Source organism: Gastrolobium bilobum, unplaced genomic scaffold, assembly GCF_033153095.1.
Source record: "Gastrolobium bilobum isolate Gb01-03AN ecotype WA unplaced genomic scaffold, APGP_CSIRO_Gbil_v1 utg29862, whole genome shotgun sequence".
NCBI classification, from domain to species: Eukaryota; Viridiplantae; Streptophyta; class Magnoliopsida; order Fabales; family Fabaceae; genus Gastrolobium; species Gastrolobium bilobum.
The window spans coordinates 191,754-207,003 of NW_026897202.1; the positions used below are offsets into that span (position 1 = coordinate 191,754).

Consider the following 15,250-nt stretch of genomic DNA (forward strand, 5'->3'; position numbering starts at 1 on the left):
TCCATCGAAGGAAGGTGGCTTATGCTTGCGGAAAGCATTCAGCCGACGGTCAATAACATCACGATCCTCAGCTGGCTCCAAGTAGGGTAGCATCTCCCCAGTAAGCTGACTAGCACCCTCAACGTGACTCTGACTATCATCTCGAGGACTGGGTGGAGGCGGTGGAGGTGGTGGCGGAGGATACTGGCCACCAGCAGGACCAAACCTCATCTCCTCCAACATGACCCTCATCATGGTTATGTTCGCCAGGCGATTCGCATCCAACACGTCCTCGGTTGCTTTCCTGTTCGCCTCTCTAACGGCGTCCAGCATAGCCTGGTTTGCCATTCTCATGGCCTCCTGGTCGGCTAGTTGAGCTGCTTGCATTTTAGCCACTGTAGCCAGGATAGGATCAGGTTGATCCTCATTTGTCTCTCGATTTCTCCTAGGTAAAACCATGACTCTGCACCAGTTACACAAGGAATGAGTTGATTAGGCCCACGCAATGTGGTCACACATGCATCGTCATAGCAAGAACCCAACAGAGAAACACACAAGACAAGGCACACCGCAAAACATCCTAAGTTATTGTAATACATACAGGCTTTTCCCTAGAGAGTGCTCTGATACCATAAAATGTAACACCCCATGTATACCCGGTTTGTTAACATGTCATCGTATTAAGCGTTGCTTAATTAAAAATGCAGAATAAATTTTTCTTTTCAATTATGACATCATTATATTAACCGAGTTAATTAATTAGTCCTTTTTCATAAAACATTCCCTGTATGTAGATTGCAATAAAGCTAAATACACTAAATAACCTCATGACATAAATAAGTGAGTATCTAAGTCACGGAACTACAACACGTAGTTCGGACCATAATCCTGATACAATTATACAACTCAATACTAAGATAAAACATAGTCAATCAATGTGGCATGGACAACCCCCATGCTTACCAAATAAGGCAACAAAGCCCAACGGAGTCTCACACCAATTCACATGATAATAAATGTAAAACATGTCAGAATCCAGCACATCATCATAAACAACATATATCTAACTCAGTTCCGGCCTCCTGCCGCCCGAGGTATCAACCCCCGACTTACCTGAACCTGAAAATGTGCCCCAAACGTGGGGTGAGTTCTCTAAACAGAAATCACAGTAAGACAAGGGGTCATCAAGGATTTCTCCACCCCAAGCTCACTTACATGTGCAATATAAGTTCTAAAAGCAGTAAAACAGTATAAGTTCCAAAATCAGTGCAATGCAGCAGAATAATCATGTCATATGTGTCAACTATTCTACTGGCCAGAGAAATGCAGGATTTACATATGTCTATTACCTACATTAGTGCAAGACACCACTTGCACCCACCTACAGAATCACCCTATGGTATATCTCCTACATAAACATGCTTACCGTCTAGGTGAAACAACACATACATATCATAAGGCATTTGCGCATAACAGCTCAACAGCATTTCAAAATCAATACATGAAAACACATCATGCATATAAACCATCTCCTCACGGGGTATGGTGGAACCAACAATGGCTAAACCGAGGACACGAAATCTTACCTCGCAAGCTAACTATCCAACCAAGAGTCAAATCAAGTCCAAGGTCCACAAACAGCACTCTCATAGTCTGTTTATACCAACAATAATATCAACAATCATGATCCACAAACATATGACATAAAGACAACGCTTTCCTTTTACATTTCATGCCATTTGGCTTGTCACAAAGCCATAAGCCCTTAATCATTTTGATTCTGACATAGTTAATTATTACAGAGGTCCAACTTAACCAATCATGGGTTCATAAACCCATAGTACAGCTCTTTCTGAACAGAACCGTCACTATCTCGAATTTTCCAACCCCATATCCGGATATTTTGCGACAGAATGCAGTTTCTGTATTTTGCGAGATATCACTCTCAAGGTTCCATTTTTAACACATTATAACGTTAAATCATGGATCTTTATACCCCTTTAGGTCAGTGATGGTGTTAACTACTTAAACCTATCATTTTTCATGCCAAGACTTGATCTTTTAACATAGAAACTCATGATCAAAGTTGGGGAACATACCCAAAGGTTTAAAACTCAGAAAAGGATGCTCTTGGAGCTCACTTCGCAGCTCCCAATGTCAGACTACACAAGGCTACGAAAATGTGAAGCAAGGTTGCCCTTTCTTCACAAAGTTCAACACTTGGAGCTCCAACAACCAAGGAAATGGCCTCCTCCACAAGAACTCAGAAACACAGCCCCTAGGCCCAACTCACAGCAGCCAAAACACTCAGTAACAAGGTTCACTCACTCCCTTTAGGCTGAGTATTAAGTGTTTACACATTAAAGAAGAAGAATCAATGAGAAAGATGATCACTTTGTGGTTTTCCAAGGAAAGGGAGGCAAGAATGGTGAAGGAGCGGCTCAGCAGCCAAAGAGTCCAGAATTCTCACGTAGAAGGAGCTCAGAAATGACCTAGGATCATGTGCCATTTAGCATTTATAGTTATTTAAGTTTTAAGCACATTGTATTAGCACTAATAGCTACGGTTATTATTTTAATCCCAAACTTAGGATTCTTAACCTAGTCAATTTTCTAAGATTTTTCATATTTTTATTTTATTTTTCGCAGCTCTTTGCTGGTACGCGCTTTTACTTAGCCAGTATCAGTTCTAACACCAGTTCTCATTATTTTGAGTCTAAACTTGTTATACTAGTCCTATATATTATTCTAGTAATATATACACACTTTTCATAATTTTCCGGGATACTTAATCAGTACGCATTTATACCGTGGAGCAGAACCAGTATCTGCACTTTTCGTCAGAAAAGCGACTATCAACATTAATATTCACTTACTATAATTATTTAAGCCTCTCATAATTATTAGGGTCAATTATGAAATTATCTCATTAATCTCATAATTAATTAATTAATTTCCTAAATTAACGGTGCGGGTTCTTACACTTATACTGTAGGTTGTAGACATATGTAATCCCTACATTTTGTTCTCTGGCCAGTAGAATGTTGACACACATGACATGGATATATGCTATATTGCACATATTTTTGAACTTATATTGTTTTACTATTTTAGGACTTATATTGCACATGTAAGTGAGCTTGGGATGGAGAGATCCTTGAGGACCCCTTGTCTTACTGAAATTTCTTTTTAGAGATCTCACCCCGTGTTGGGGCACATTTTCAGGTTCAGGTACCTCGGGAGTTGAAAAGCATGAGAGGTGTTCATCCACCACTCATGTGCGTCGCCCTCCAGCATGTAGGTCGCGAACATCAGCTTCTGCAGATCTGTACACTGCATGACCCGAAAGATCTTATCCAGCGCCTGTAGCCATCTAGCTGCGGCAATAGGATCGTAAGATCCATCAAAAGAAGGTGGCTTATGCTTACGGAAAGCATTAAGCCGGCGATCAATCACATCTTTGTCCTCCGCAGGCACCACAAAGGGTTCCATCACCCAAGTAAAGTGACCAGTGCCCTCAGCATGGCTCTGGCTCTCATCCTGTAGACTGAGTGGAGGTGGAGGCGGTGGTGGCGGTGGAAGTGGTGGCGGTGGGAACTGACCAACAGCAGGACCAGCTCTCATCTCCTCCAACATGAGCCTCATCAAAGTCATGTTCGCCAAACGGTTCGCTCAAAGAGCATCCTCCGTGGCCTTCTGGTTCGCTTCTCTAGCAGCGTTCATCATTGCCACGTTGGCCAATCTAGTGGCCTCCTGCATCTCAGCCAATGCAGTCAGGATCGGGTCGGGTTGACCCTCAACAGTATCTCGTGTTCTCCTGGGTCCTACCATGACTCTGCACAAGTTACACAAATTATGAGTTGATCAGGCCCACACAATGTGATCACATGTGCATTATCATAATAAAACCCAGTAGAGCAAACACACAAGACAAACACAACCAAAAATCTTAATCATTGCAATACATACAGGCTTTTCCCTCGAACCATTGCTCTGATACCATAAAATGTAACACCCCGTATATATCCGGTAATGTTATCATATCATCGTATTAAGCTGCGCTTAATTAAAAATGCAGAATATCTTTTTCTTTTCATTTATGACGTCATTATCATTACCAACTTGCTTAATTAATCATTTAAATAAAACCATGCCTGTATGTAAATTGCAAAAGACAGTTAACTGAAAAACCTCATTAATTGAACTAACAGATATGTGTCTCTAGTCACGGAACTACAACACGTAGACCGGACCAACTAGTAGTTTATACAACTCAAGCTAAAAGTGCTAACAAAATAGTGGCATGGACAACTCCCATGCTCACCCAAATAAGGCAACAAAGCCCAACATAAGTCTCAACTCAATAACCATAAATGACAGAAAACATAAACAACATCCAACCCAGTCATGCCAGCATAAATATAGCAGCAATAATCATCAACTAAGCTCTGGCCTCCTGCCGCCAGAGGCATCAATCCCCATACTACCTGAACCTGAAATAAGCATTCCCCAAACGTGGGGTGAGATCTCTAAACAAGAAATCTCAGTAAGACAAGGGGTCCTCAAAGATCTTCCACCCCAAGCTCACTTACATGTGCAATATAAGTTCTAAAAGCAGTATCTCAATATCAGTTCCAAAATCAGTGCAATGCAACAGATATTCATGTCATGTGTGTTATAACAATTCTACTGATCAGAGAAGTGCAGAAATACGTCTATTACCCACACAGTACCAGCCCATGCTGTATCAGCCCATGCTGTAGCCCATGCTATATTTGCCTACGGAATCACCCCATGGCTTACCGAATAAGCAACACACCACATCTATATCATAAGCAATTGCACTTAACAGTTTCATAACATTTCAATAATCAAAACATGAAAACAACATCATGCATATAAACCATCCCGCCATGGGACATGGTGGAACCAACAATGGCTAAACCGAGGACACGAAAGCTTACCTTGTAAGCTAGCTATCCAAACCAAGAGTCCACACAAGCTCAAGGCCCACAAACAACACAATCACAATCTGTTCATACCATAATTAATCATCAATAATCATAGCTCAGATTACATTAAGTGATTAGGTCTTCCTTACTCATTTTAACTCATTACATGTTATTTCTGCAGGAAGTATTCGAATACTCCACGAGTAGTATTCGAATACTCCAGCTCTCTAGAAAGTATTCAGTTACTTTCAATAAAGTATTTGAATACTTTCAAGTATCCGAATACTTCTCCCCCAGTATCTGAATACCTCAGTATCCGAATACCAAACCTCACTGTATTCGAATACTTCTTCAAAGGTATCCGAATACTTTTCTTCCCAGAAAAGTATCCCAATACTGCTGCAAGGAGTATTCGACTACCATGAACAAGTATTCGAATACTACACGAAAAGTATTCGAAATCTTCTTCAACAGAATGTAGAAATTCGAGCCAACTTCTGCATAATCCCAAATTTAATGATCCAAAAGCGATTGGGAGTCCAATGACTCCCTAAACAGATAACCACCAACATGTTATGAACCCAAAAACACATTCCTTTACTCAAATGGTTAAAGTTTCACTTATTAACCGATTAAGTAAGCTTAAAACCTCAAAATGCACAAAGGATGATCATGAATACCTCCAAGGCACCAAGACTCCGAAAATGAGGTAACTTGGAGCTCCAAACTCAGCTCCAAGGCTCTGACTTCAACAACATACGAATTTGACACACCAAGGTTGGTTCTTTGGGCCAAAGATCACTTCTTGACCACACAAAAGACAAGGACAAAGGCTTCACCCTCACAACTCAGACTCACAGCCCCTTAAGCTTCACAAACTCTGAATCTAAACTTAGAAAGAGGTTCCCTACTCACCACCAAGGCCAGCCCTTACTCACTCAAGTGTTTGGAAGAAGATTCAATGAAGAGCAAGGAAGAAAAGGCCACTTGGCTCACAAGGTGCAAGGTGACCAGCAATGGAACAGTACCAAAGGGTTGATCAGCCTCCAAAGGTCACGTAGGAATAGAACAACCTAGTGTTTTGAGCCCAAAAGTCATATATATAGCTCACTTAACATCAAACACACAATATTAGAAAAAATAGCTACGCTTAGCATTTTAATCCCAAACTTAGGATTCTGAACCTACTCAATTTTACAAGATTTATCATATTTTTCTTATAATTTTCGCAGCACCTTTTCGGTACGCGCTTTTCATAGCCAGTATCAGTTTCTGGCACCAGTTCTCATTATTTTAACTTGAAACTCGTTTTACAAGTCCTATATATTATTCTAGGAATTATCATGCACTTATTATAATTTTCCGGGATACTTTTTCGGTACGCATTTATACCGACTAGCGGAACCGGTATCTGCGCTTTTCGTCAGAAAAGCGACTTTCAACAATATTACTCACTTACTATAATTATTAAAGCCTCATAATAATTATTAGGGTTAATTATGGAATTATTTCCTAATTCTCATATTTAATTAATTAAGTTCCTTAATTAACGGTGCAGGTTCTTACAAGAACCAACCATCGAAGCCTTAAGGAATTGTTGTCACAAATAGTTCAAACCATAGAACAACAGAGATACGCTTGCAAATTAATGGGGTATGACTTTAAAATAGAATACAAGCCAGGCACATCTAACATTGTTGCTGACTCCCTATCTCGTAGCTATGAAGATCAACCAGAAGCTACTGTAATGGCCATGCTATCAGAACCTTCTTTCCAAATTCTAGAGGAAATTAGGAAAGAAAATGAGACAGATCCTTATTTGCTCCAGATACACCAACAGATTTTGGATAATAAACTAGCTGATCCACTTATGACCATAAAAGATGGTATCCTCTTCCATAAGCATCGTTTTTTGCTTGGTTCCACTTCCAACCTGCGTGAAATCCTTATGAGTGAGGCTCATTCTTCATAACTGGGTGGACATGCTGGAATTACCCGTTCCCTTTTACGCATTTCTGCCTCATTTTACTGGCCAAAGATGCGTAGGGAAATCACTTTGTTTGTGCAAAGTTTCCCCACGTGCCAACTGATAAAGACATCAACAGCAGCTCCATTGGGACTCCTGCAACCGTTGCCCATACCACAGGGAATTTTCGAAGACTTGACACTAGATTTTATCAATGGATTGCCTTTATCTCGCGGGTTTTCTACCATATTAGTAGTGGTTGACCGTCTCACTAAGTATGCTCATTTTGGATCTTTGCAGACTCATTATACAGCTTTGATGGTGGCCAAATTATTCTGTGATATGGTGGTGAAATTACATGGGGTTCCTCGCAGCTTAGTCTCAGACAGGGATAGCATTTTCCTTAGTAAATTCTGGACCAACCTCTTCCAACTCAGTGGAACAAAACTGAAGACAAGCACAGCTTACCACCCACAAACAGATGGCCAATCGGAGGTAACCAACCATTACTTAGAACAATACCTTAGAGCTTTCTGTCATGATGAGAATCAGAATTGGTTTTTGTATTTGGGGTGGGCTGAGTTGCATTATAACACAGCTTTCCATTCTTCTATTAAAATGTCACCATTCCAAGCTTTGTACGGGAAGCTTCCTAACATGATACCTCATTATCCTCGAGGGCTGGTCAAAGTAAAGGCTATTGATACCTTACTATGTCATCGAGAAGAGTTGCTGCAGCAGTTGAAGAAACACTTAATGGAAGCCCAAAACCGAATGAAAATACAAGTTGATCGTCATAAGAAGGATATCACTTTGGCTGTGGGAGATTTAGTGCTGGTGAAACTGAAACCTTATAGACAGATCACAGTGGAGAGATACAACAATCAGAAGTTGGCAAAGAGATATTTTGGGCCATTTCCAATTATACGTGTATTGAGTCTAGTAGCGTATCAATTGGAGTTGCCAACTGGTTGCAAAATACATCCCTCATTTCATGTTTCTGTTTTGAAACCATTCAAGGGTGATCCTTCAGTACCAGTTCTCTCGATGCCTCCCATGTCGAATGATAACCTTCCCTTACAGCAACCATTAGCAACCCTTATGTCCAAGGAAGTTGATAAAAATGGTATCATTACTAAGCAGTGGCTCATTCAATGGTCTCATTCCTTGCCAGAGGATGCTTCATGGGAGGAAGAGCAGGATTTGAAGAAATGCTATCCCCAATTGAACCTTGTGGACAAGGTTCCATTTGAAGAAGGGGCGAGTGTTACGTTGAAGAAGTCGACTAGGACCAGAGGAGCCCCTATGTGGGCTAAGGACTATTCAGCAGACATGTGATGACTGCTATGTAGTTAGGTGTGGTAGTTATTCTGTTATTTCTGTTGGCAAGCATAGGATAACTATCAAATGTATAAATAGAAGAATGTAACATTGAACCATTTTTTTACCCAGAAATAAAACGATTCAGTTTCTTTTTCATTTCTTTTTGCCATCGATAAGAACCCCTCTTATCATATTAGTAACGATAATTTTGGGGTATATATTTGAATTAATTCACTGATTTAGTTAAATTTGTCCTTTGAAAGAAAAACTAAAGAACTCAGTGAACCAATATTGCGGTTTGGTTAAATTGAACTTAGAGTTCGATAATTGTTTTATTAGTAGGTCATCTGTAAGTACGGTAAGCCATATATTGCCGAAACTGGTAGTATACTTTACTCTTATAAGGGAACAACGTCCCTTTCTCCAAAAAATTTATTCAATTCTATTGACAATTTTTTAGACACACAAGCGTGTGCAGCTAACTGAAGCCTTGTCATGAATGTATATAAACTTGGTGTGAACAAGAAGCAACTACGCAAGTCATATAGAGGTATTGAAATAAACAAGTGTCTAAGTTTTATTTTCCACACATTCCTTTTGTTCCTTACTTAATCGTATTTAGTGTGACTTCCTATCAAACCATTTGACCATTGATCATCCACTAGTGAGGATTTGTTTGCAAAGCACTATCAATTTGTGTTTTAAAAAGGGTCAGAGTAAACATCAACATTATAATAATATATGGTATATTGAATAAGATCTAAATGATCTATAATAATAGACAAAGGACCTTCCCATTTGGATTTATCTTAATCTGATTTAGATTGGTGATTAAATTAGAGGAATTGGTCCGCTCTACAATTGAACAATTTCAAACTAACACGGCAATTTAAGGGAAATGATGTTATTCTTTACTGTTCAAGATAGCTTTTGGCTTATTCCGTACTATTTGCCAAATCTTCCGCGATATAACTTGTTTTTGGAGGATAAGAAAATTGGGAAAAAAATATAGTCATTGGGTAAACGCATAAATATATTTCTAATTGCTATGATTATCACTAGTATTTTTCTGTATTTCTTTCATGTGGATTTTATTGGCATGTACAAGTGTAAATAAGCCGAGTTACACCCGACTTTAGTCGAAATTGGTTATTCCTACAAAGATTATTTTGAACTTGCCCGACCTTCTGATGGAAGCTAAATTACAGGTCTAGCTAGCTTAACCTATTTTTAAAAAATAAAATGCATGGCCTGTCTATCAATTAATCTCTTCAAAAAGGAATGATAAATCTATCACAGTAACTGAGTATTCAACCTAAAACATTATACGCCACTTTAAATAGCCAAAAACTATCATATAATACTAAAAAATCATCTTACGACATCATACGGTGGCCTGTAGTTGAGGCTTTTCAAAATGGGCTTGTTGCTAGTTGTTAAGTAGACTTTTATTTTTTGACTCAGTCCTACTTTATTTTTTATTTTTTTATTTTTTTGGTAAACGTAAACGGATCCCAGACCTACTTTATTTTACCACTAAGGGGCGTTTGGTTCGGAAATTTTTTTTGGAATAGTAGAGAAATGAGATAGATAGAGAAATGATTGGAAAGATAGATAAAGTGATATAGGTAGAAAAATGTAAAAAAAAGTTGTTTGGTGAGGAAAAACTTTACTGGGAAAATTAGGTAACTTTATGAAATCAACAGTGCATTAAAAGTCAGATAATCGATTTTCCGAAAAATTCCACCTTCAAATTGGGTTTCTAAACAGTGCGGATATCTATGTTTCTCATAAATTCAGACAAATTGGATAAATGAGTTTTTGGTGAAAAACATTGAAACAAACATGGTGTTTCTAAAAGCCATACTTGAGAAAGATAGATATCCGCTGAAAAGCTCACAACCAAACACCACCTAGGCTAAATCAAAGATTGGTGACACCTATTTACAGCCTCATTAGCAAGTTTTAAGCACTATTAAATGCATACATACATTTTTTACCAGTATAAACATCACTAATTTTTTTTTATAGAATCTTTTCATCCAAACTTTAATATTTCATTATTTTATTTCAAAGGTTTCGTAAATTTTAAAGGGTCTGAGATCAAGAAATTAATGACACATCAAATGGGGCATTAGAGGCACTAGATAGTAAGGGACCAACTGGATAAGTTCAAATACAAGACCTGACTCAATCTTATACCAGTATACTACCCATATACAAGATCATTTTAAGAAAAAAAAAGAAAAAAGTGCTTGTGCTCTTTGCAAGTATGCTCGCTTATTAGAGAAGCAGTGCCAAGAACAAAATAGCAACCCATATATAAAAAGTCTGCCTGATTCTGTTTGCAAAATCATTCTTTTTGCCCAATTCAGAGTATTATCAAGCAACTTAGAGTATGAACTATCTTCAATTAAAGAATTATTAGTTCAGCCCGTATATATGCTTGATTGTTGTCATTTTTAATCTTTGTAGCTCGATGCTGGCTTAATATTGTAACTTTGACAATATGACCATTATTTTCATTTGGCCCACAGGCCCAGTACCTACCTTTATTAGTATTAGAGGTTTTTTTTTTTTTTTTTTTTTTTTTTTGTCTCGGTTGAACTCAAGAGAGGTGAATTGAGTTTATTGAAATTTTGCAATTTAAAAATAAAAATACAACTACGATAAAATAAAGAGTAAAGGAAAGAAGTGACACATTTATTTTAATTTATTAAAAACTCCAACGGGAGAAAAAACCCAAAACCCCAATTTGGATACCTCTATCCAATTGGGAGATGTAAGAACCTGCACCGTTAAATTAGGAATTTAATTAATTAATTACGAGATTAATGAGATAATTTCATAATTGACCCTAATAATTATGAGAAGGCTTAAATAATTATGGTAAGTGATTATTAATGTTGAAAGTCGTTTTTCTGACAAAAAGTGCAGGTATCGATTCTGCTCCACAGTATAAATCTGTACCGATGAAGTATCCCGGAAAATTATGAAAAGTATGTATATGTCACTAGAATAATATATAGGACTAGCATAACAAGTTTCAAGTCAAAATGATTAGAACTGGTGTCAGAACTAATACCGGCTACGTAAAAGCGTGTACCAGCAAAGTGCTGCGAAAAATAAAATAAAAATATGACAAATCCTATAAAAATGGCTAGGTTCAGAATCTCAAGTTTGAGATTAAAATGATAAGTGTAGCTATTAATGCTAATACTGTGCGATTACCCTTAAGTGGGCTATAAATACTCTTTTGGCCCGAAACCCTAGGCCATATTTGCTTCATACGTGACTTGTGTTTCAGAATTCTGAGTCCCACTTTTGCCACCCTCTTCCCCTTTCAAAAACTTGAGCTTTCCTGCATAGAAACTCCCCAAGGTCTCACCTTTTCTTTGATTCTTCCTCATTGAAGTTGTAAACACTGACTTAATGAGCATTGTGAGGGAGTGTGGTGTAGTCTTTCTGAGTGTTAGCTGCTGCCTTAGGGTGGTTTGAGGGTTGAGTTGTTGAGTCTTGTGGAGAGAGCCATTTTCTTGTCTTTGGAGGATTTAAGGAGTCATCTTTAAGTGTAAAGGTCCAAGCTTGTGGTGTAAATTTGTGGTTCTTCAAAGTCAGAACCTTTGAGCATTATTGGAAGCTCCAAGGCTGAGTCTTTTTCTGAGTTTGAGACACTTGAGGTATACCATGATCACCTCTTTTGTATTTTCATGAGTTAAGCTTGTTTAATCCATTAAAAAGGGAAACTTTGATCATTTGAGTTAAAGACTGATAATCTAAGTCTAATATATGTTAATGAACATCTGTTTAGGGAGTTATTGGACTCCCAATCGCATTTGGACCCTTAAAAATGGAATTATGCAGATGACAACTCGAGTTTCTACATTTTGTCTTATGAGTATTCGAATACTTTTCGTGTAGTATTAGAATACTTATCAAGGGGTAATCGAATACTCCTTGAAGGAGTATTTGGATACTTTTCTGGGAGGAAAAGTATTCGGATACCTTTGAATGAGTATTCGGATACTGGGAAGTATTCGGATACTGGGGGAAATGTATTCGGATACTGTGTAGTATTCGGATACCGTGGGAAAAGTATTCGGATACCATGTGGTATTCGAATACCTTAGTGAAAGTATTCGAATACTTTCTGGAGTCTTGGAGTATTCGGATACTCATCGAGGAGTATTCGAATACCTCCTGCATAATTTGCATGAAATCACTTAAAATGAGTGGGAAAGCCTTAATCACTTAATGGAACCTTGGGCAATGAATATTAATGATTATTTATTGTATAAACAGATTGTGATTGTGTTGTTTGTGGGCTTTGAAATTGTGTGGACTTGGCTTGGATTGATTGCTTAAGAGGTAAGCTTTTGTGTCCTCGGTTTAGCCATTGTTGGTTCTACCATACCCCATGGGGGGATTGTTTATATGCATGATGTGTTTTCATGTATGATTTTGAAATGCTGTTGAGCTGTTTTGTGCAAGTGCTTTATGATATGCATATGTTGTTCCACCTAGACGGTAAGCCTGTGTATGTAGGAGACATACCATAGGGTGATTCTGTGGGTGGGTGCAAGTGATGTCTTGCACTGATGTAGGTAATAGACGTTTGTAAATCCTGCATTTCTCTAGCCAGTAGAATAGTTGACACACATGACATGATTATTCTGCTGCATTGCACTGATTTTGGAACTTATACTGTTTTACTACTTTAGAACTTATATTGCACATGTAAGTGAGCTTGGGGTGGAGAAATCCTTGAGGACCCTTTGTCTTACTGAGATTTCTGTTTAGAGATATCACCCCACGTTTGGGGCACATTTTCAGGTTCATGTGACTCGGGGGTTGATACCTCGGGTGGCAGGAGGCCGGAGCTGAGTTGAGATTTATGCTTTTATGATGATGTGCTGGATTGTGACATGCTTTACATTTATTTTCGTGTTGTTTGATGTGAGACTCTGTTGGGCTCTGTTGCCTTATTTGGTGTGCATGGGGGTTGTCCATGCCACATTGACTTTACTTTGTTGTTTTAGATTCGAGTTGTATAATGTATCACGATTATGGTCCATACTACGTATTGTAGTTTCGTGATTTAGATACTCACTTATTTTATAGTATAAGGTTATTCAGTGTAGATAGCTGTTTATTTGCAATTACATACATGCAATATTTTGAAAATGATTAATTAATCAACTTGGTTAATAATGATGACGTCATAAATGAAATATAAAAAGTTATTCCTCAATTTTAATTAAGCGCAGCTTAATACGATGATATGATAACAAACCGGGTATACACGGGGTGTTACATTTTATGGTATCAGAGCACTTTCTAGAGAAAAGCCTCTATGTATTGCAATAACATAGGATGTTTGTTGTGTTTTGTCTGTTGTGTTCTTTCAGGTTTTACTATGATGATGCATGTGTGACCACATTGCGTGGGCCTGATCAACTCATTCTTTGTGTAACTAGTGCAGAGTCATGGTCTTACCTCTGAGGGACCAAGAGACACGAGAGGGTCAACCTGACCCGGTCCTGGCTGCATTGGCTGAGATGCAGGCAGCACGACAAGCTGACCAGGAAGCCATTAGAGTGGCTAACCAGGCTATGTTGGACGCCGTCAGAGAGGCAAACAGGAAGGCCACCGAGGACGTGCTGGAGGCAAACCGCCTGGCGAACATGACCATGATGAGGGTCATGTTGCAAGAGATGAGGACTAGTCCTGTTGGTGGCCAGCATCTTCCGCCACCACCTCCACCGCCGCCTCCACCCAGTCATCAGGACGATAGTCAGAGTTACACAAAGAATTCTTTCCGCAAGCATAAGCCACCTTCTTTTGATTGATCTTACGATCTTATTGCTGCTGCTAGATGGCTCCAGTCTTTGGACAAGATCTTCAGAGTTATGCAGTGCACTGATCCGCAGAAGCTGATGTTTGCCACCTACATGCTGGAGGGCGACGCTCATGAGTGGTGGACGAACACCTCTCACGTCTATGAGATGCAAGGTCATGTGATTACATGGCCATTCTTTGAGGAGCTATTTCTTGGGAGATACTTCCCATATGATGCGCAGGAGCGGAAACAGGGAGAGTTTGACCGTCTGGTGCAAGGCTCGTTGACTGTGGATGAGTACTTGGCTAAGTTTAATGAACTAGTCAAGTTTGCACATTTTTCGTATTGCTATGTCGACCCCGACGTTTTTGGCATCTAAGTTTTGTAGGGGACTTAATGAGGAGATTGCAAACAGGATTGCTGGAGCTGCATCTAGAGATTTTGCCACTTTGGTTCAGCAGTGTCGTGACATCGAGGATGTCTGTATTGTGAGCAAGGCCAAGAAGGCCAAGTTAGCTGATGTTAAGGGAACTGGTAGTTCCACTTCCTGGAAGGACAGGAAGTTTGGTAGAAAAGGAAAAGGGAAGCAGTTGTCTACGAGGCAGGTACCGAGTCAGTTTAAGACGACCTCTTCACAGCAGGGAGGTTTTGCTAGACCTTCTTCCATCCCTAGATGTACGGGATGCGAAAAAGAGGATTTGGGACGTTGTGCTACTAGAGAGCTGCTATGCTTCAAGTGTGGAAAGAGTGGTCGTATGACCAAGGATTGTCATACTTCAGTTGCTAGGGCTGCAGCAGTTCAGGCGGCCCCTCTTCAGATGATTCTTGCTCAACCTACAGAGGCACCTGTGGTGCCACCTGCCACTGGCCGAGTTTACACATTGGATAAGCAGCAGTTGGACAGAGCTCCGCACCTTGCGAGAGGTATATTTCACGTTGGGGATACTTCAGTGATGTGTTGTTTGACTTAGGGACGACGCATTTATTTTTATTGCCAGTTCGATTGTTGTGGGGCTACACTTGCCTATATCTGAGCTTTCTCCATCTTCGAGGGTTACTACCACTACGGGGGAGAAATGCGATGCTTCATCTATCTATTTGGATGTGGTATTTTAGTTGGATGGAAACGACCCAAAAGGGGAATGACTCGTGAGAATGACCCTAGGGAACGACTTATATGTATAGGGAACGT

The 15,250-nt window shown here is 39.3% G+C and overlaps 1 protein-coding gene across 1 annotated transcript; it reads left to right on the forward strand.

The window, feature by feature from the left end:
• The first annotated feature begins 14,224 nt into the window (after positions 1-14,224).
• On the forward strand, positions 14,225-15,029 carry LOC133304873 (uncharacterized). The gene is made up of 2 exons (XM_061504949.1): positions 14,225-14,385; positions 14,552-15,029. Exons 1-2 carry the CDS (start codon positions 14,225-14,227, stop codon positions 15,027-15,029), a joined length of 639 nt encoding a protein of 212 aa, XP_061360933.1.
• The last annotated feature ends 221 nt before the right edge of the window (positions 15,030-15,250 follow it).